The sequence below is a fragment of the Fringilla coelebs genome (assembly GCF_963513975.1).
Source record: "Fringilla coelebs genome assembly, chromosome: 1".
NCBI lineage: Eukaryota > Metazoa > Chordata > Aves > Passeriformes > Fringillidae > Fringilla > Fringilla coelebs.
Window position 1 is genome coordinate 34,629,972 of NC_140028.1, and position 21,225 is coordinate 34,651,196.

The 21,225-nt window shown below is 40.3% G+C and overlaps 1 protein-coding gene across 25 annotated transcripts in view; it reads right to left on the reverse strand.

Moving 5' to 3' along the window:
- Nucleotides 1-21,225, reverse strand: part of SULF1 (sulfatase 1) — a 185,509-nt gene that overhangs the window by 26,372 nt on the left and 137,912 nt on the right. For 24 of the 25 annotated variants that reach the window (XM_084218754.1, XM_084218747.1, XM_084218743.1 and 21 more), the window contains 7 exons: nucleotides 18,928-19,079; nucleotides 16,710-16,879; nucleotides 7,174-7,324; nucleotides 5,994-6,169; nucleotides 5,316-5,444; nucleotides 4,998-5,054; nucleotides 3,898-4,027 (listed from right to left, as the gene is read on the reverse strand). In XM_084218754.1, the coding sequence (XP_084074880.1) occupies nucleotides 3,898-4,027; nucleotides 4,998-5,054; nucleotides 5,316-5,444; nucleotides 5,994-6,169; nucleotides 7,174-7,324; nucleotides 16,710-16,879; nucleotides 18,928-19,079 (965 nt within the window). Of the gene's footprint in view, nucleotides 1-3,897; nucleotides 4,028-4,997; nucleotides 5,055-5,315; nucleotides 5,445-5,993; nucleotides 6,170-7,173; nucleotides 7,325-16,709; nucleotides 16,880-18,927; nucleotides 19,080-21,225 lie in introns of those variants that run through there. The other variant, XM_084218753.1, reaches the window with a different exon arrangement.

Here is a 21,225-nt window from a genome sequence, read left to right on the forward strand (position 1 = left end):
AGAGCATGTACTGAAGGAACATCTGGAGGTCATTTAGTTCATCCTCCTTCTCAAAGCAGCAACATTATTAGGTTTGGATGTTTCCTGGAGTGGACTTTCCACAGCCTCTTTGGGCTCCAGTTCTTAATCACGTTTATGGTAACACTTTTTTCCATGTACCTCTTTAGAATTTCCCTTGCTGCAACTCATCTGATAGCCCTGGACTGTGCACCTCCAAGACATACCTGGGTCTGTCTTCTCTCTAAATTAGCCACTGGTTAATCAAAGGAAACAATTAGCTTCTTCCTTTGCCTTCTCTTCCCCTGGCTAAACAAACCTCTGCCCCTTCTCAGTACCTCCACCCCATCTCTGGGGTCCTCCCCTGGACTTGCTCCAGCACACCAAAGTCCTGCTGCTGATGGAGATCCTAACCCAGATGCAGCATTCCAGGTGCAGCCCACAGGCACCAGGGAGAGGCGAGTGCTCACTTCCCACGACCTGTTAGCAGGGCTCCTGCTAATGCAGCTCAGCAGGAGCTCCTCTCCTTGGCATGGGCTCACTGCTGACCCGCCTCAGTGACTGCCGGAACACAACTCAGGAGTGAACACATCCCATGCACATCTCACTTCTGAGATGTTCTCAAGGACAGTGCTTGGAAACTGTCCTCCCATACAGGGGATTATGCAAAAACAGCAAGAGGACAGTGATCTACAATGTGATCTACAATGGAAGTGATGCAACCACCACAAGTGGTGCTGGAAAATTTAAATACATTAAAAACTAACAGTGAAAGTATTTTATATTTATATTTTACAGATGTTTAGTATTTTCTATTCCCCCCCCCCCCCATTTTTTAGGTTTATCTATTTTCAGATACACGTTGGGCATTAAAAAAAAAAGAAATTTGAAATTTTGATTTAAAAATTATTATGCTAGGTTCCTTTATTTTCCTTTCTTTTAAAGAGAAAATAAGCTGAAGCAAGTATTATCCTGAGTATCACAGCCTTGGAGATTTTGGAACTAGCAGATCTCAGGATCGCACCTCATTTTAATACAGGAATTTTTTTTTTTTCTTTTTCAGCTTCCTTGTGTTCTTTTCAAATAACTATGTATTGACTAGAGTAAATTTAAATCAAGAGCAAGCTTTTAGTGCTGTATTAATTCCCCAAATGCTTATTCTTAGTTTCAGACACTTAGCAGCAGCTTCCCACAGACCAATAATTTCACAATTTTAGAGTCTGTCAGCAATCACTCATTCTGTGAAAGTAATTTTAATTTAACTGATGTTAACTGCAACTGATTAAACGTAGGAAGTATTATAAATGACCATAATTTAAATGAAGATTTTATTTCTATATATGCACCTATGTAATTGAAATCAACCATACAAATCTCAAAAGATAAAACAAAGCTAATTCATGCACAGCAATATTTTCCCTTTTCTAACAGGTGCAAAATGACTAGAGTAAATCTGCTGCAGGAACCTCATATTAAACTATGATGTCTCAGAAATGCACATTGGAACACGCTTGGACTAAGGTACCTTTATTAGCTACTAACTTTTTTCATTTTAAGAACTTCTCTACATGGGAAACTCCCGCAGGTACTTATTTCATGTTGCAATGTCTCACTGAAGTTCCTATTAGTCCAACGTTGGTCTTTAAATTCACACTTTACCTATTTTATGCTGGCTTTCCTGTGAGCACCACAGGTAGTCTTGGTGCTCACAGACACACCTTGACAGAGAAACTGGCCTTGTTTCCCAGGGCAGCACGAGGGTGGATGGAGTGGGAGGAAGGGGTCTGTGCCCCATGGGCTGAACGAGCCCAGAGGATGCTCCACCCCTCATGATGCTCTGCCCATCACAAGTTTTCCATAGGCATATTTAACTTCAGCACCCCTGCAGGAAGCCTTCAGGACATTGGGATTATCAGGGACAGCCGTGGTCTATTTTTTAAAGAAAATAATGTATACAAACCAATGGCTGTGTCTGAAAATCGTTCTCAAGGAGGTCAGTTCAGCCCTGTCTTTCATCCAGCTGTGAGGGAGGGCTCCTGGGCTCTGTGCAGCCAACACATCTTCAGCATCAAAAAGACTTCGATGAGAATTTGTAGGTGGGAGGAGGCCCACTACAAACACTATTGCTTTTGGAGCCTCCTTGCTGCCCTTCTTCCTTCACACCTCGATCAAACTGGATTCACAAATTTGGGATGGCCTACTGCCCTGGGCTGAGAACAGGCTTGTGAGCAGGGTTTCCTACTGCTTCAGGCACGGTATCTGGTCAGGACACTTAACCCTTTCTATTCATATGTGGAAAAGTAGTTATTCCAAACTGGATTTTGGCAAAAGAGGCAAAAGTATAAGGAATAATTGCAAAGAAAATATTTTGTTACTTTAAAATGAACCATCTTAGCATCTAACAGTCTAAATTACTTCACTGACCTCCTTTAGTTTTTATAAAGCATTCAGATTTTCAAATTTAATCTCTGTTTACAACAGCAGCGCTTGAACTCCTGAAAACTTTGCCCTCGGGTGAGACTGCGATATTGTGTATATCCCTTCAAAAGTGGCTGCATTTAAGGAGCATGTGTGAGGTAAGAGCCGTGACAGAGGACCCAGCAAGGATGTGACAGCCTGAACATTAATCCAGTTCAGTCTGCGATTAACCGAGAGTTACTGTAACCCTACACTGCACAGGAGGCGAAGGGGCAGGGCAGGGCCGGAGCAGGAGCCTTTCCCCGGGCGAGCTCCCGGGCCGGCCGTGCCGGGGCGGCCTGCGCGGGGCCCGGCGCCATGGGTGGCACGGAGGGAGCGGGCCGGGCCGGCACAGAGAGGCCTTTGTGCCCTCGCTCCACAGAGCCGGCCGAGAGCTCCGCCGGGCCCACAGAGCCGGCAGCGCTCTGAGCAAACATCTGAGGGGAAAGCGCAAGTGCCTGCCTGGGAGAAATCACCTCACACTTCTGCGGGGAGGTGTGTGCGGACGGGGACGGACTGCAAGGACGGCAAGGCAGGCACAGGCCACTGCCTGGGGCCCCCAGCATGTGCCCCGGCGTGGTTGAAGGTGGTGTGGACGAGAAGGATGCAGCTTGCTTGCACATCTCCCCAGTAAATCCATCTTCATATGTAACCATAGGTATTGCATTAATTCAGGATGGATTGAAATGAATTTGGAGTCAGAATCAGTTTTCTTAATTTAGCTCTCTTCCTGTGCGTGCACTGCAGAGATGCAGGTGTAAGCATAGTAGTCGGGGGTGCAGTAATTTCTGGTTTTATGAGCAGGCAATTATACCTTTGTATCAGAGTCAGGTGTTATACTGAAATCACTAAGGCTGCAAAAATAAAAAGTAATGCTTGGATATGGCTGTCTGAATCCTTACGGTGACCTGAAATAGGGAGTGTTTCTGGGCAAGGGGACCCTTCTATTGAAAGTGTTTCAAATAATATTAAAGGATGATGATTACTAAGTGTGCTGTTCAGTTGTTCATCCCAGCAAATGAATTCATGTGTAACCTTAGGAATAACCAGCTTGCTTTGGTAATTCTAAACTAGCCCAGTGAGTACAAGCTTTCACGGTTCAGAAAGATTCTCTCCCTTATTAACAATTATCACTGAACGATCTTGCATATTTATCAATGCACATGATCAAAGAAAAAGTAGTCATTTCATGTTATGGTTGAGCATGGGAGTTTTACAAAGAGCTCTGTATTAAGACAGCAAATGTAGGACCAGGTCTTCAACACCTTGAATTTGACCACTGCTTAGAGAAATTTGTCTGGTGTTCTTTTGCTCTGAAGATATTAGCAACAGTGATGTTTTAGTTACCTTCACCGAGCCATACTCTTCAAATTCTCTTGACCCATAGTGTAAAATGCGTATTTCCCCGTGACACCTAGAAAAATGCAGTTACTTGTGGCTTACCTGTCCTGGTTGTTCACAGGCTGTCTGGTATCTTGCTTGTTGGCATAATTCTTTTACTCTCTCGTACTTTGGTAGTTGATTAGACTGCTGAGTGTTTTTGTTGGGTTCCTCCTTCTTGCGTAGAAATTTGCTTATTAAAAAAATAAATTGGATGTTTTAGATACATTGTTCTAAGCCCTAAGGATGAATGTAACTTGAACAGTGAAGCTACTTGAAGGTTTAATGTCTTCTCATGGAAAAAAAATCCCCACATTTCTGTTACTGACTTTCGATGTAGGTCACATACTGAAAAAAAGCCTCAGGTTACTGGCTGAAAATTGCCAGAAGATAAATAAGTGCTGCTAAAATATGTCTAACTGGTACAGCTCAGCACCATTCATACGTAAATGTAGTTTTTTACAAAAAGCAAAACTCTTTGAAGCAATACTTTCTTGGCTGGAAAACACAGCTGAAGACACAACAGGACTTTTATACTCAGCACAAGCTCGGCTGTACCTTGCATATTACGATGTGTCTTTCATGCATTGCTTTGTAATACATCAGACAAGGTTTTCACAATCTGTAGAGTTATAAAGTACCAAAAGGAAATTGCTGTAAAGATTTTACCCAGAGAAAAATTTCACAGCAACGACTGGGAAGGTAAGAGGGTATAAGGAGTTATCAGCAAAGAGAAGAGCAATTATAGACATGAATCTCAATTACACATAAGTCTTAGCTAGAACAAAAATGAAGAATGCTTCTAATACATTATGGAAAATACAAAATCAGATGATAAAAGGATTCTACACAGCTGGATTTGAAACTGAGATTTGGGAAGAAAATTATTTGGATAATGACAAAAGTGTTAGGGAAAGAGGCTAGGAGAACCACCAGAAAAGCATGCTTTCAAATTTCTTCAGAGAAAGGGATTTGGGAGCACAGTAGATTGCAAAGGCAGTGGTGGGAAAGTAGGAAAAAAGTCATGCCTGTCAGTTTACTTGCAAAATTTACTGCTTCTCTGACCATAAAAATGAAGAGGAGGAAGCAGAAAGGAAAACATGTACAAGGGAGTGTTCCCAGCAGGCAGGCCCTCCCAAAACTCTCTCACCCCTAATAATTACCCTCTTTCCACTAGAAATGTGTCACGCCAAATTTTGGTCTTCTTGTTTGTTCGAAACCTGAAAGTAAAATAATGACATTTACTGCTGGCACTGAAGTACACCACTATAAGTGTTAACAAATTATTTTTGAAAAAACAACTCTCCACTTACATATACACGCAATTTTATAGATCTACTACTTAAGAGACTCTTGAAATGGGAAAGCTGTGGTCGTTGCCATGACACAACTCATTTTCACAGAATCTGTTTTTCCACTCAGCTGTTGATTTACTTAGGTGTTTGCTTCTGAACTGGCTAAAAAAGGATCATGGGACCCACCTGTTTCCTGGTCTCTCCAAGTCCAAAAGCTTTAGGACAGATTTGCCATCCATATCTGGAGGTGTGTCAAGGCCTGCTATATCCAGAATTGTTGGAGCAAGATCAATATTCAGAACTATCTGAGGCACACTGCAAATCAACAGGAAAGGTCATAGTTGCCATGTGTTCAATGTGTAAGTCTTCACATTCTCTTGGAAATAGAATGATAATTAATGCTTATCAGGGCTTTGAAGATGTAAAGCGCTACAGAAGTGCTAAGTTTAGAAAACCCCCTTTGAAGTCTACAACTCAGAACGATAGGCCAGTACTGCAGACTGACATCACAAAGAAAAAGTTAAGCACGATTAAACAAGGAGGTGCAGCAGCAACACTGCTCTTATCTCATTGACAATGAGGGCATGATGCTAAATGGCAGAGTGAGCAGTAAAGATGAGCACATCATTTTTAAAAGCAAAACCCAAGTCTAACCCTACAGGACTATGCATTACAGTTTTCTCATCTGCATTATAACTTATTCATAATATGCAAAGTGAAAAAACTGCCTGTTTATGAGACTCATTGCTCTGCAATAATAGGGCATCCTTTATGAAATGAAAGTAGACAGAGTGATAATTACATGTTCTCAGAAACATTTTACATTAGGCTCAACAGCTGTGCTAGAGACATAAGGGAACGTACACTGATCCTGGCTCCACACTTGGACCACGAATAAAGAAAGGAACTCGAATATCAAAGTCATACGGCATTGACTTCCCCTTGACCAGTCCGAACTGCCCAATATGGTATCCATGGTCAGCAGTGTAAATAATGTAGGTATTCTCCAGTTCTCCCATCTCTGCAAGCATTTGGTGTAACTGCAACCCAGCACAAAAAGAACTCCGAGTTAAGTGTAGCAAAATACGTTTTGTGCAGAGTCGTGTATAACCATCATTTATAACCCTTAGATACACAGGACCAAACAGGGCATCAGTGACATAGCTGACACAGATTCTGGGGTCTGGCATTTGTACATCTTGCCTTTACTGCGCTGTGAAAAAATTGACCTACCAGTTCAATTTCTCACTTGACAGAGGGGACAATTAAACAGCTCCAGAAAATTGGAATAGAAAAAATATGGTAATTATGGGGTAGTTGCCTTAGTATGTCCAAAATTCATTGTGTACTCACATGAAGCTTGTGAAAAAAGTCTGCTACAGCTTTAGGGGAAAAGGTACTAAGAGTTGATTTACTGTGCTAGACTACAACTTTCCCATTCCTTACAGTTGTGGGCTTGGGAAAAAGTTGTAAATTTTTATTAAAGTTTAAGGAAATCTCTCTAGGGGAAGATCTTTGGTCATGGTGCTTGATTTTGGAACAAAAAGTCATACAAAGTAAACCTAATAGTTCATGTATCATGTTACCTATAATTAGCAGTGCACTGCATTGCCTAACTTCTGCAAACACTTGTAGACTGACACCTGAGTTGCTGTGATTTGCCAGTTCCCAGATTTCAACTGAAGGATAAACTGTGAATGGAGTGTGTGAAATGAATAGAAGTTGTCATGTGTGCACCTGTGTCTATCCATGTGTACACACAGGTGATGCATCTTCTGTTAATACCAGGCTTTATACTAGGCCCAGTGACTTTTCCCTTTAAAAAAGCCCACTGTTTTTTTGACCCAGCAATTGAAAGAAGAAAGCCAGGGGCTTTCTTCTTGCAGAGAACCAGAATTCAATGCCACTGGGAAAAAGTGGAGTAATTCCTCATAGTACAATGACTTTCCCCAGAATGTGGTTGGTGAAGGTAAAGAAAGAATTAATTAAGTTAATTTTGTTACTGACTAACGAGATTGTATTCACAGCAGTTTTTTGCACTCACTCTTTCCATAGAGTCATCAACTGACATCAGGGTCTGAAGTCTTTTGCGCTGCAGGACGTTGGTAAACTCCATGTGGATTGGCAGCATGGGCCCTGTGTACTGCATAATCCAGTGCTTATCCATGTTTGGTGCATAGTTATAGCTGGGAGTGCTGGAGGAAAAGAACAGATCTCAAAAGTTGTGCAGTGTGACGGGCTTCAGAGGGAGGTGGGAACTCCTCCAACACAGAAATAGCCAACAAACAGTTAAATCACAAATTCCATGTGGGATATGATAAATATCAACAAGCATCACTTCAGCGGCTTTCCAGATTCATTGGGTCATGTATCACCTCCTCAAAATGTTTTAACCACTTGCTTTCCAAGCTTTCTCTCAAAGACCACTACAAATTCCACATTAGTATTTGGGATTTGCCAAAATCTATTTCTCAAAAAAACCTGTAATTATTAAAAAGGTTTATCTGAATGGTGCATACCACACAGATAAGAAAAATTCAGGAAGTTAGAGATGGAAAAGGACTGCTTACTTAATATTAAGATATATTGCCCTGGTACTTCCAGTAGAGAAATTATCTTTAAATAAAAGTCAAAGAAAGGTATTTTCCAGTGGGATAAAGAAATTTAGTAGTCAGTATATAGAACATCACCAATGTTACAGTTAGTTCTACACGAAATAGTGTTGAAGTGTTATTTTCAATGTGAGTGCAAAGCACAGTGCAATACAAGCATAAAATGAACCATGACAACAAAACTGAGCTAACACCGCTATTGATACTAGTACTAAGAAGAAGTATGGCACAGTCTCCTATCTAAAGCAAAGAATGATGCTTTAGGAGTTTGCACAAATATCAAAAGAAATATTTAAGAGTGGTGTTCTATCCATAGCCAGTGTATTTTTGAAAGATATCCTATAAGAAACAAGAATATTTTCCCAGAGATATCACCTTGGGAGAAAATGTGTGGCAAAAAATGTGTCAATAAATTTTCTCTACAGAGAAACATGTTACAAACGCTCTCCATAATTCTTGTTTTTATGCCCAGCATACATGACAACTACAAGGTGAAGAGAAACCAAGAAATATCCATTTCCCATAACGGTTTCACCTACATATGAGCAGTTCCCTTCTCTGGAAAGAAGAATCTAGGCTTTGTCATTAACTTCTCCAGGTTTTATTTCTCCCCTGTTTCTAGTACACTGCAGTACAGCAGCATTACATTTGAAAATTAAACATGAAGTGAAAAAATACTGTTGGGTGATTAGATTAATTTGATTCTTTTTATTCTCTTTTCATTTTACAAGAAAAATGAAATTCTATATTAATTTGATGTTTAGGTACTGAAAGTTATAATGTGTGTTAACAAAAGGTACATTTTTCCTGCTGAAATATGTATGTGTAGTTGTCTTTTTTTAAAATGAACAATATCAGAATACTGTATAACTTAAGAGTCATAGACCAGTCCTTCTCTTAGGTATCATTTTTCTTTACATGGAAGCAGTTGATTTTTATATCAGATATCATATGTATAACCTTTAACTACATATTCTGAGGACGAAAATCAGCTGAAAGGATAACACAGTAAACTGACAGTCAACTTCAATAAATTTGTGGAGCCCACATTCTAACTGGAGAGCATTATTTAAGAAGTTAGGTAGAATTTGAGAAGTATGCCTTTAATATACACAGCAAGTTTTGACTAACCTACTTAATCATTAGTCCCAAGGGAAAAGAGAAGTGATGCAACAGTTTCACGGGACTTTGATAGAGATTAAGAAGTATGAAAAGGTTAGCTCCCTACTGAGCAAAGACAAGCATAAATTAGAATTCCTTTTCTGTTGAAAAATCTTTTATTTCATGCTGAAAAGTCATAGTTTTTGTAATTTCCCATGGTTGAAGTCAGATTTTTAAAATGAATACTGTCATAATATTAATAAGATTTATGTCAGGAGCACAGCCCTCTGTGTTTCTGGCTAGCCAGCAGTCCTAGCAGAGGGAGACTCTTGAAGAAGCAAGCCTTAGGAATTTTGTCACCTACCATTTATCAGTTATCTGACAGAAAAGAAAGATACTTTCAGTGCAAATTTTTCTGTTTCCTTGGAAGTTTGTCAGACAAGATGTTTTCCCATGAAAGAGTTCATTTTTGATTAATCAGCATCTCCTAGTAAAACCCTGGGTTTTTTTTCCAGTGGGGTCCTGAGTGCCCCAGGCACAGAGGGATGAGGTGGCTGTGAGCTGCACTCTGCCGGCAGCGCGGTGACAGCCCGCTGCTGTGCCAGGAAGGAGAGCCAGCTGCTGAAGCAGGCTCAGGTCTTATGTTCCCAGGCTATTGTGAGCAGCCTCCTCCACATAATGGATAGTTTTAAAAAGCAGCACTCAAGGGTTTAGCATGGCAGTTAAAACCTTTCACAGACACTTTCCAAATGCATTTTGAATGTTCTGGGTGAGAAATGCAGCAGGCAGAGAGAGAGCAGAATTTTCCTCCCAGGCAATTCAAGGAACAGGAACCTTCTGTGAAATATCCAGTGTCACTGGCTGATGGATAAATGGGAAACAGGGGTCCATAATGTTGGAGAAAGAGTACTAAGGAAGAGACAGAAAGGAATTCCAAAACCCTTCACCTTGTACACATTCCCCCTGTGTACCCTGTTTGCTGGGCCTTTCAGAAATCCATCAGAATGGCACTAGTTACCAGGCACAAGATCTGACATTGCCCTCAAATTTATCTACCTTTTTTTTTTTTGGTATAAATTTAACCAATCAACCAACATACCAGCCAAACACTGCAGACATAAATCTTAGAGAGAATACTGCTGACTTCTGAAAACTTTTCCACGTAGACAGAGCTCTTCCTGGTCAGTAATAATAATTTTTTATCGTGACATTTTTTCTTGAAGCAGCTGGAGATATCAGTTAAATGTTCAGCTGTTATAAGTCCTTGGAAGTCATTATGGCATGGTGTGTCACTGTTTCTATTCCTCCAGTTTTGTCAATACTTGTCTGTATTGACAAGTACTGCTATAAAGTATCACTGACATCTACATTTCCTTGATTCCTCTTGCACTAGAAAATTGAAGATGTGTGCCATGTCTTCTATGGCCTCCTCTCAGTCCATTTTGTGCTGAGTACATTAGCTGATCCATGATCAGCAGACAGTGACAGGTCGCCCATTTTCAGGTTATCCCTGGCCTCTAAGTCTGGCAAGTTGCTACTGTAGCACTTGGCATTCTTGTAGAATATACTAATTTGGGCAAATCTAGATTGCTCTGTTGATCACTTTTATTTGTCCAACACATACTGTGAGGAACTTAACACACAGAGACCACTTGGCACTCCCTAAGAGATCTATTCTGGCACTGGAAGACATTAGATTTGTAAAATTTTGAATTGATACCCTCAGTTAAACTAACAAAAAATTCCAATCATTATGTAACAATAACAAATGCTGAGCATAGGCACTTTTCTATAAAAGCATACTCATAATGAGAACATTTCACCCTGAGATTCAGTGACCAGTCACCTATGTGAATAAGTTTAGAGAGAAATTTGCCGTGATAATCAAGTGAGCTATAGACTATGGAAGGAATAAAAATTCATAAGCATTAGTGCATTTTTAAAAAAAGATTATCCACAAAACCTATAATTTGTCTGTAAACATCAGTTAAAGTAGATATGTTGAGAAAAAAGGAGTAGTATTAGCAGTCACTGCTGTAATCAAAAGGTCTCAGTAACTCTCTGACAACATATTTACTATATTCATACATTTAAATTTGAACTTCTAAATTAAGAAGGCATCTTATTTGGCTTTTAAGGTACCACAATAACTTTAATTTAGACAAGAAACAATAAAAATACCCAACAACCCAAAAAATGGGTGCTTGTACTTGAGGATCTATTAAAATGAGGCCTCCAAACAAATAATTCAGAAACAAATTCCACTAGCTTCTACTAGTAACTGAACTGAATCGTCATATTCAATGAAATAATCATAATGAAAAAATGGAATACAGCCATTTTTGCCAATCATTATTACAAAAATATTTTAAGTTAAGAAAGAATTGGAAGAGTACAGCATGTTTTAAGAGCTTCAAGAATTTAGTACAACTTTAAATTAACATTTACTTTCTAAAATATTAATCTAAATATATATGTCTCTAACAGATGGGAGAATGTGGAGAGAAACAAGTATGTTTCCAAACATTTGTTCAATTGCTCATAGTAAAAATCTGTGTTTGCCCCTATTTACAACCTTGTACTTCCCTCCTGTTTCTATTCAACAAAAGAAATTATGTTCACAAAAATACTGCCTAAAAATGTTGGGTTTGAATAAGTCCATAAAGTTCTCAGGGTGTTTGGTCCTGAAAGTGTTTGGCTAATCTTCTGTTTGGATTGTGAGTCCTCCAGTTAGTGAAAATAATACAGTACTTAGATACCCCGAGAACATTTTCATTTCATAAAAATAAAAGTCAACAACAATTTAAAGTAATACCTTAGGTAAAACTGATTGAGAAAAATGAATAGTTTCTGTACAGAATTAGCACCTCTATTATTCTTTGAAATATGATTAGCAAACATGGCACAAGTGGTCATGTTTCTTCAAGTGAAAATAAACAAAGGAAGAAGCAAATTCTTTGTTTCTAGGGAAAGTAGACTTCCAGGTTTGGACACTGTTCTTGGAAAGCAGGAAGCCTAGGTTCTGGGCAAAATTAAAAGTAAAAAAACAAAAACAAACCCACAACCAGTGGCATTGGCCATTATTAATATGAAGTTGAATTTCACCACTCTGGGTCTGCTTTTTCTGCCTTTTAAAATGGGACTCTTTAAAACTCAGTGATATTTATAGATCTCAGTATGTGGAGTATGAAAGTTTCACTCCCCAGGTGTAACACAACTGCTATATTTTAGAATAAATAAGTGAAACAGTTGCTGCCTGTTAAATATAACACCTTTTTCATTTAGGAAACATCATTTGTTGCTCCTGCAGAAGTTAATTGTGCAACTAGAATATTACTTACATTTCTATTTCACATCATTTCTTCTTGTCTTGTCTTTAAAATCACACTCACAATGACATGTGTGATGATTGTGGTCACATCTCTAAGTCAGGAGTCCAGGCAGGCCTCGGGCCAGCAGTGACACTGCTCACTGACATGTCCAGGGAGTGCCATTGTTGTTTGAGAGGCTTGGCCTCAGTGATTCCAGATGCAGCCACCTCACACCCCAAACTCACACTGAAGACTTCTCTGGGGATCCAGAGCTACAACATTTCATGCTTCACTATTGCAGACCTACACACCTGGTATATCAGCACCCTTCATACGATCTTTAAATGGAAATATAATCTTCTGCCTTTCATATCATCTACCTTTTCTTGGCTTGTGAAGTTTTCTCATCTATTCCAAGATAGATTCAATTTCTATCTGCTCCTCCTAATGTTTCTAGCTTGGCAATAGGATTGCTTCCAGGTAGTCATAAAATCTGGCTGTGAGTCCTCCTGCCAGCCCAAGTATTTCAACTCAGCACAGCCAGCAGTGGTTCAGATTTCCATTTTTTACATTCTTCAGTAAACCTGCCTCCTGCAGATTTTTGCTTCTAATATTTGTTTACTTCACAGCTTATAAACAGCCTAGGTCTGATTCACAGTTCCCCTGAGACTGGTTCACACTGGAAGGTAAAGGGAAGTCAAAGTGCCAGAGGCCCTGAGCATAACAGATAATTCAGGCTTTCATCAGAGCATCCTTTGAGTCAAAGCTTTCCAGCTCAGCTGTCTGATGAAACAAGATTGTCCTGTAACATAACTTCATATTTAACAATAATGTTTCCAAAGGTCTAACAACCGCACTCCCTAACAGATGATGTTCATTACCACAGCAAAAATCTATGTATTGCTTTCATCTAGTACATCTTCTCTAGTCCCATTTTCTTTCACAGAAATAATGTCTGGGGATAGTTAGAGTACACACATTAGTACGATTTATTTTCAGAAAATATTTCACTTATTATGATGATAGTAGCCAGGATAAACTTTCAGAAATATTTTTAGATGTCAGAAATAGGACATACATTATGGAGAGGAGAAGTGGGAGAGTGGGAGGGGAGAATGGATGCTTAAAAACAATAAAGAGTCTGCTGCTTCCCAAATGATATAGTTTGTGTTTGATTTTAAACTGGAGTTAATAAGAATTAACAGGAATCATTTAATAAGTAAACAGTGTACACATCATTACTGTTCTTGTCTTTGTAAGACTTCCCACGCCACTCCAGAGCCTGTTTGTGCTGAGGAGGACAGGACTGTAAAATAATGATGGCATGTAATTCTTCATTTTCTTTTTGTCTTTGATGTATTTTTCATAAATCCTAAGGACTTTGCTGCTGCATTCATTTTCATTTGATTTAATTCTTGCCATGTTGATAAGCAAGGAAATGAGACCAATAGACGCCCACACTTGAGGGCAGATCTCTCCCTGAAATGGAGTATTTCCTGCCATGGCCACTCCCTTCTTTATATGTGCCAGTGGAAAACTTCTTCTAAACAAACTTTTGGGCTGGTTTTTTTTTTTTGATGTTGGTTTTGCGTTGTTTTGTTTTGTTTTGATTTATGGAAGCAGCGTTTCAATCTTTAGCAGGCAATTTACCAGCAAAGAGACATCATGCAATTTAAGGGTCTGCTTCAGCTACTGTTCTCTTAAGCAAAATTCTTACATGTGGTTGACAGGCTATCTTAATCCTTGGTTTGTAGGTATAACCTTCCATCTCAGTTTGTTAAGCCAGCAAGCAGCTTTTGACCTGGTTTCCCTTCTTTGTTGGAGGTAGGTGTTACAGTAACATGATACAGCAACTACATTTTTAAAAACAAAATCCAAGGTCAGATGGCTGTCACCCAAGGTCAGAAGGAAAGAGATTCAAATGGTGCTTGACCACCAAGGAAGAAAACCTAAGGGTTAAATGTTCAAATTACACAAACCTTGGCAGGAGGGATTTTATTGTTCTTGTTCTGTTTTCATAGGGAACATAGAATATTTCTGTGAGAACTGAACTTCTCATATCTTTCAGACCACGTTGCTCATATTTTTGATAAAGAAATCAGTTGGAATCTTCAGCCACCCAAACCCAAATTAGCAGTTTATCTTCAATTTGTCTCATTACTCAGTCTGCAGACTGAACTTTAACACATGCAGTCAGTCAGTGCAATAAGAAACACAAAACAAGCCAGCAAGGATCTCTTGAGGTCATTGAAGAAAAAACTCTTTGCAAGAAGCTTGCCAAGAAATCAACAACACCAGAGGAAAAGAAGAAGCACAGCTGAGTGCTCTCACAAGCGACCTAGCAGAGCAAGGTATTTAGACCCCAGGAGTCCACACAAATAAAAATTAATTTTAGGTGGGATTTTGCTTAATCTTTGCAGGTAACATGTAACCTGTATATAAGGTGGAGAGGCAGTTAAAAATTTGGAGACAAAGTAAAGCCTTTTGTTCTACCACAAGCCAGAAAGCAAGCAGGCTGAAAACACCAAGCAGCAGAAAGTGTCAAGAGCATGATAAACCAAAGCAAGTTCCTACAAGCACTTGTCAGAAGGGAGCAAGGAGCCTAAATGAGTTGCTTTGGCCTGGGGAGAGGTGGGGTGAGATACAATGATTCAGTGCTTTTCTCCCAGACACCGTCCCCACAGCTAAACGGAAGCAGTTTGGATCCTGCCCTCCTGTATGATGGATAGTCCCCCAGCAGGCAGGATGGCTTGCCTGAGGCCAGGCAGTCTGTGCCACTAAATGGGAGACAATCTGCTGAATGGAGTGAGAACAAATAGATATAACTCTCTTGCAGTGAAAAGCGGCAATTGAAAGGAGACATGGGAGAAATCCTTTCAATTTGATATAGTGACTATTCATTACTCTTCACAGAATGGGAAGTAGGGGACACAGGTGGCATAATGAAGCTTCAGGTTTAGAAGGAAAGAAAAAGTAGCCCTTTGTCCCCAGTGCACAAAGTGACACCGTAGAACTTGTTGCCACAGGATGGTGGGGCTGCCACAAGAGTTTAAAAAGAGATTAAACCAGTGCAAAGAGAATGGGGCACACTGGCCTGGATGCTTCACCTAAACTCAAGATTTTCAGAAGCTAGAAAAACAGGGGAAAAAATTTGTAGTTTTACTTTCCCCCTTTCTCCACCATTGTTCCCTGCTACTTTCTGCTGGAGCACATAATTCAGGACTGAGAACGTTCTTCCATACAACCCCATATAACAGGTTTCATGTATTCATGTCTACCTTATTTACCAACTAAAATCTCAACTTCATTAACTCCCTATATGGGTGGAAACTACTCTGAATATCTAAGTAACTACAAAATATTGCTGACTGGTTTGCATTACTTGCAAAGTCTGGTCTCAGGAATGTGGGATCATGGAGAATATAAGATTATAAGGTCAGGGGAACAGGCATATCTAGAAAGTAGCAGCCAGTAAGAGGATAAAAGATGCAAAACAACAAAAATGTAACCATGTGCCATGAACAGCAAATCTCTTTCTGGCCCCAACCAGTGATCAGTTTATCCATGCAGTTTATGCAATAACTACTACTTCTAGAAATTTTAAAGTATTTGATGTAAGTTGAAAAACCATCCTGCTATGTGAACTACTGCAGAGTGTCCAAAATACATTTTTTAGACCAAGAAGCTTTCCCATTGTCTAATGAAATTGATTTGTCCTTATTGTGAGAGGACAGATAAATGTACAATCTGGCTGAAATATTTTATAATGATGTTTTTTGTGATTTTTTTGTTGTTGTTGTTGTTGTTGTGTTGTTTTTTAAAGATGTGTAAATACATTGCTTCAACAAATGGAAAGACTGGTGTACAAACCCATGGGAGTCACAAGTGCAATGGAAATCTTCCATCACCTCCCACTGTAATGAAAAGGACCCAGAAGATAGGAAGCAAGATGAGGAATCCACAGATGTGGACTCTCCACAGATTTTTACCTGAAGTTGCTTTTTCTTCTAGAAACAAAATGAAGAGTTTGGGGTTTTTGTTATAGTTTAATCACCAGAAAAGATTCAGCATTTATTTAAAAGTGCAGTCTGATAGGCTATTTTGGGAATCTGCCAGTATCTGGTGTATAAACAAATCTGGTGCACTCAAAAGCTTCAAAAGGGTGTTTTTACTCTCAATGCATGCAGTTAGTTAGAGCCCAGGAAGTGCATATCTTAGAGGGAAACGAAGGAAGTAATATCTTTCCAACAGATCCTGACCTGTGTCTACATATTTTCAGGGTATTGTAAGAAGCTGCCCTTACAAAGCCAAATACTGACCTTTTAATCTCCCACAACTTCCCAGGAGGAAAAGAGCTTCTCTCTGCTTTAATAATGGTCAGAGCTGTCACTCTCCCCCGCAAAAGGAACAAGCACAGCAAAAGAAACAAGAAAACATTCTCTGCTTACATGAGTGGCTTATATTTGAATTCCCTGTTCCTGAGCTGTCTCCATAAACAAATTCCTCACAGAAGCAGATACAAGGAGCGGGTCTGGCAGTGTGTGAGTTTCACTTACATGTGCTGTGAAGCATTGGGGTAGAGCTCTGAGAACTGTGGTGCAGAATCCTCGGGGCCATGGGGTGCAGCGTGGCTGATGACCATCATTATGGGCCTATGGGGATATATCCTCTTAGACATTCTGAAGTAATTAATGCTCTCATTAGTGATTAGGTCTGTGAAGTAGTCCTGGAACATACGATTAACACAAAGCAAAAGTTACAAAGTGCATGATTAATTAGATCACATACTATCATGTTATTATGTTATTTTTCAAGTCCTCATTAAAGCTCAGATCAGGAAGTAAAAGCATACCATCAAAGAGATGTATGATTTGAGGGAGCATAGGGGAGACTGAGCAGTAATTACTTTCTTAAGCAGGCAATGCCACATAAAATGAGACAGTACTTTGCAAATCAGATACAACAGAAAGTATAAAGTAAATTTGATTACCAGATTTGGTAATATAATGCTATGCAACATTTAAAATGACAGACTGTACTGACAAAGATATGTTTCTTAAATTTCATTGAAAAAACACCTCACAAGGTAATGGCTCCCAAATAACATTGAATCTTAATCTGGTTTTATGTTTACATAAACCTTTATTGCACGCTCTTTGTTCAGACTATACTTTTGCATATGTACAAAGTGGAAGACAGCTACAGCAGGCAACAGATTGCAAAAAATCTTAATCAAAGAAATTGCAAATGAGAATGCAGGGAGCAGTTGAATTCCTGTGGGCTCTGTTCATTTAATTGTGCAACTTTAAGCAGTGCAGCTGCTGAGATTAAGGTTGTGACTTGCTAATAAACTGGCTTAACCCACAGCTAAGGTGGCAAATGGAAGCCTACAAGGAAAAGGGAGGAAATGGAACTAAGAAAAAAAGATGAAAACTTTAAATTAAACCACCTGCCACCTTGGAGTATTCACTATTGGCCTGGAGGTCTAGCTCGAGCTTCATTGAGAAAGTGCTGAGACAATGTTTGTAATTTCAAGCACTTCCAGGCATGACTAATCTTATGTTGTGGATTCGAGGCCCTGAACAGCTGCAAAAGCAGAGCCTGAGGGACAAGGTCTGTGTCACATGTCAGTGCTAGGACAAGGCAACCAGCTGTGACCTCCTCGCTCACCCGCTCCCTGTCCCCTGCCCCTGCCCCTCTCCTGCAGCACACTTGGAACATGCACAGTAGCCCCGGCTGCTCCAAACCCTGCAAGCACATGGATGAGACAGTGAGTGATCCTTTAATTTCCAAAATGGATAATGAGTGTGAGGTACCAGGGCTGTGATAATTCCTGGGTTTGTGGCCTGAGTGAAATGTATGACTGTATGACTGCTCTCCTAAAGCATCTACTCCCCTCCTGTTTCCCCCTGTTCATTCTAGCTACATACACAGGGAGTGTAAGGAATGTGTAACTAACCAGTATTCTATATTTCCTTTTTTTTTTACTCTGCATAAATATATAATCAGTATAATGTAATTTCTATGGATGAGAAAATCAGAAACAGGCATTGCTAGTTTCCAATAAAAACTCATTACATGGGTCAGAAACCACAGCTGCAACATCTGTATCATCTTCCTTGAGCTGCAATTTGAGGAAATTCCAGATTGCTTTCTGCAGGCTGGTCTGTCTGAGATCTGGCCTTCTAAGCCTTTCCAAGAAACTTCATGGCAGTGGGCAGGTCCCTTTGGCATACTTTCCACACTTTGTCAAGAGCACAAACAAGCTCAGAACTTTTCCAACAGCCGTGTTCTTGCCCTTATCTACTCTCATACTCACATCCGGAGTCTGACACCACAGGCATACAGCCTTTCTTTGGTGTGCACTCTATAATGGAAAACAACATTAACCAAGGCTCTTCTGTGGGTAATAACTGACAACACTCAGCAAACTTTAAAGTTCAGTAGCGCAAGGGACACAATTCTTTTTGGGAGAGGCTTTTATTTACTGTTTGCTTCTGCCACCAAAACATCACATTCTGTCAGGTACAGGGAGGGAAGGAGGGGAGGAAGGAGGGAGGCATCACCAGGCTCCACTGAAGAGCCTTGGGAACATTCTTCTGTTGAGTGATTAATATTCTCAGGTGGAAATTGATCTGAAATGCCCTGGAGAAAAAATGACATCTCAATTTCATGGTTGTAGTTGTTTAATTAATTAATGATCTGGTTAATTAATTATCTGAAAGTTATTTTTATATGGATTAATCATGTGGCATTTATGTGTCTGGAAAATACCTTTGCATAATCAAATCCGTGCTTCTCTTTGTTACCATTGCGAGAAATGGTGTAATTATAGAAGCGAGAGTTCTTCACTAATCCAACCCACTCTCTCCACCCAGGAGGGATGTAGCTGCCATTGTATTCATTGAGGTATTTCCCAAAAAAAGCTGTGAAGTAAAAAAAAAAAAAAAAGAACACACACACATGCATGAGGCTTTGCAATCCAAGTCTTTTAGTCTGAGTCAAAAGAACATATGAATGAAGAGAAAATGTGTTAGAATGAGTCAGAGTTGCTTTACGAAAAATCTTCCTTTTATAGCTTAGAGGGTTTTGAAATTAAAATAAGTTATTTCCAGACTTTTATAACAGTTGAAAGCCTTCGTGACTCTATGTTTTATTCTTAATCTTTTGGAATCTAGTGATCATGTGAAATATTTTCAGGGTTTCTTTTAGAAAGAATATGTTCCTCTTGGTTTCCACTTGAATATGAAATAAAAGCTCAGTGCCCAGAGGAAACATCTGAGAAACACCTTGTGGTTTTAAGCAAGTCCTGTGATGTTTCGGAGCTTGGCTTCTGACTTTTTGAAAGTTCAGGCTTGCTATCCTGGCTGCCTTTGTTGGTTTGATAAAAGGTCTGGGAAGTACAGATCTCTATCCCATTAGAACATGTTTGGGTAGATCAGGAAGGGATCCCCACCCTGCTTTGCTGCCATATCATCTCTAAGGCAAAACTTACAAAGAGGCAAAGTCTTCAAGGTCAAAATTCTCTACCTGGCCTGTCAAACTCCATGTATGTTTTCCCCTTAGCTCAAGGTTACAAGTCAGAAGCCACTCTGAAAAATTTCAGCCTCTGCCATAGATTTATATGTGCTCCTGCCAATTCATCTGCAAAGAAGTGGGAAGCAAGGCAGTCTCACAATGCAGCGGGCTCCCAGCTATCTGGGAGTTGAGGATTGCCTGTGGCAAAGATACACAGACACCAAAAGCCAGCCAGCTGCCCTTGGAAGGGAGTATTAATGCTGGCATGGGACCCTGGCAAATGCAGCCACTTTGCTTCTAGGGAGAGAGGGGTATGGGAGGTCTTTAGCTGCTTGTGTATGGTCTGTGACCTGGATCAGACACTCAGTTCGGATGGGTCCATTCTGCTTTTCCACTGCCTGGGGACTGCAGTGAAAAAACACCTGATCAGGTCTGCCATGTGGGGTTTTTGGGATTTATTATCTCCAGTTCAATCCCAGTGATACTGGGGTGCCTCAGTATCTTCACTGTTTCCCTTTTAATTTTCTTGAGGTTTACAAGCCCCTGGAGGGTCACCTGTGCCAGCAGTTCTGCTGCCTGTGTCCCCAGCAGTCTGCACACAGGTACTTCTGATGCTCATAAAATCAGACACCATGGAGGAGGAGGGAATGACAGAGACCTCTCCCTTTCCAGGGACAGAGCTCTTCTGGGTGATAGTTGTCCCCCTCCCTGCACCCCTCACAGTGCCCAGCCCCTGTCCTTGCTGCCAGCCCCAACTCGTCAGTCAAGCCTGTCTGCAGAGAGTTGCTGCCAGGGATGCTGTCCCTCAGCTGGGCAGTGGGACATACCTTGAATCCCTGTGCTTGTTTCCTAATAGGAAATGAAGTCACATAGGAAAGCCTCACATCCAACTTAGACACATTCAATCTAACCAAAATAAGCACATTTGTGGAAGGGCTAAAATAATTCAGATCTGATTGATGTGGGCATGGTGAACTTCTTGGGAAAACTGGTGGAAAAATCAAAATGTTCATAATTAGGACTTGTCTGAGGCAACATAAATATGATGCAATTCAATCAGGGAACTGCCAAATGCCAAATGTAACCAGAGATTACAGTCATATATAATGGTAGTTTCCTATACCACGTGGAATGTGACATATAAACAAGTCCTACAGACACTAGACCAGGCTTCCAGCTCTTCTTCCCACAGCCACCAAGAAAGCAATCCAACCTGTCTCCTTTTTTATCCTGAGGCCTACCAGAAATCAAGAACTGTGAGGTGAAGAGGGTGACAGTGAGCAGGGAATACGTGCCCAGCACTGTTGTCTCCTGGAATGGAAACCATACCTCTCATCCAAGGCAGCCAAACTGGTTTAATCTCTCAGCCAGATATCATGGGAAAGTATAGGGGTAAAGGCTGAAATTCTGTGAGAAGGGAAACCAAGAAAAAAGGAGAAGGGGAAGAGAAGTCTGAGAGAAACAACAGTGAAGAAAATATGGGAGAGTGATGCAACTGAGAGAGAGGAAGCATTGTTGAGCTGAGCAAAACCAAGGGCAGTCGGTGGTTACAGG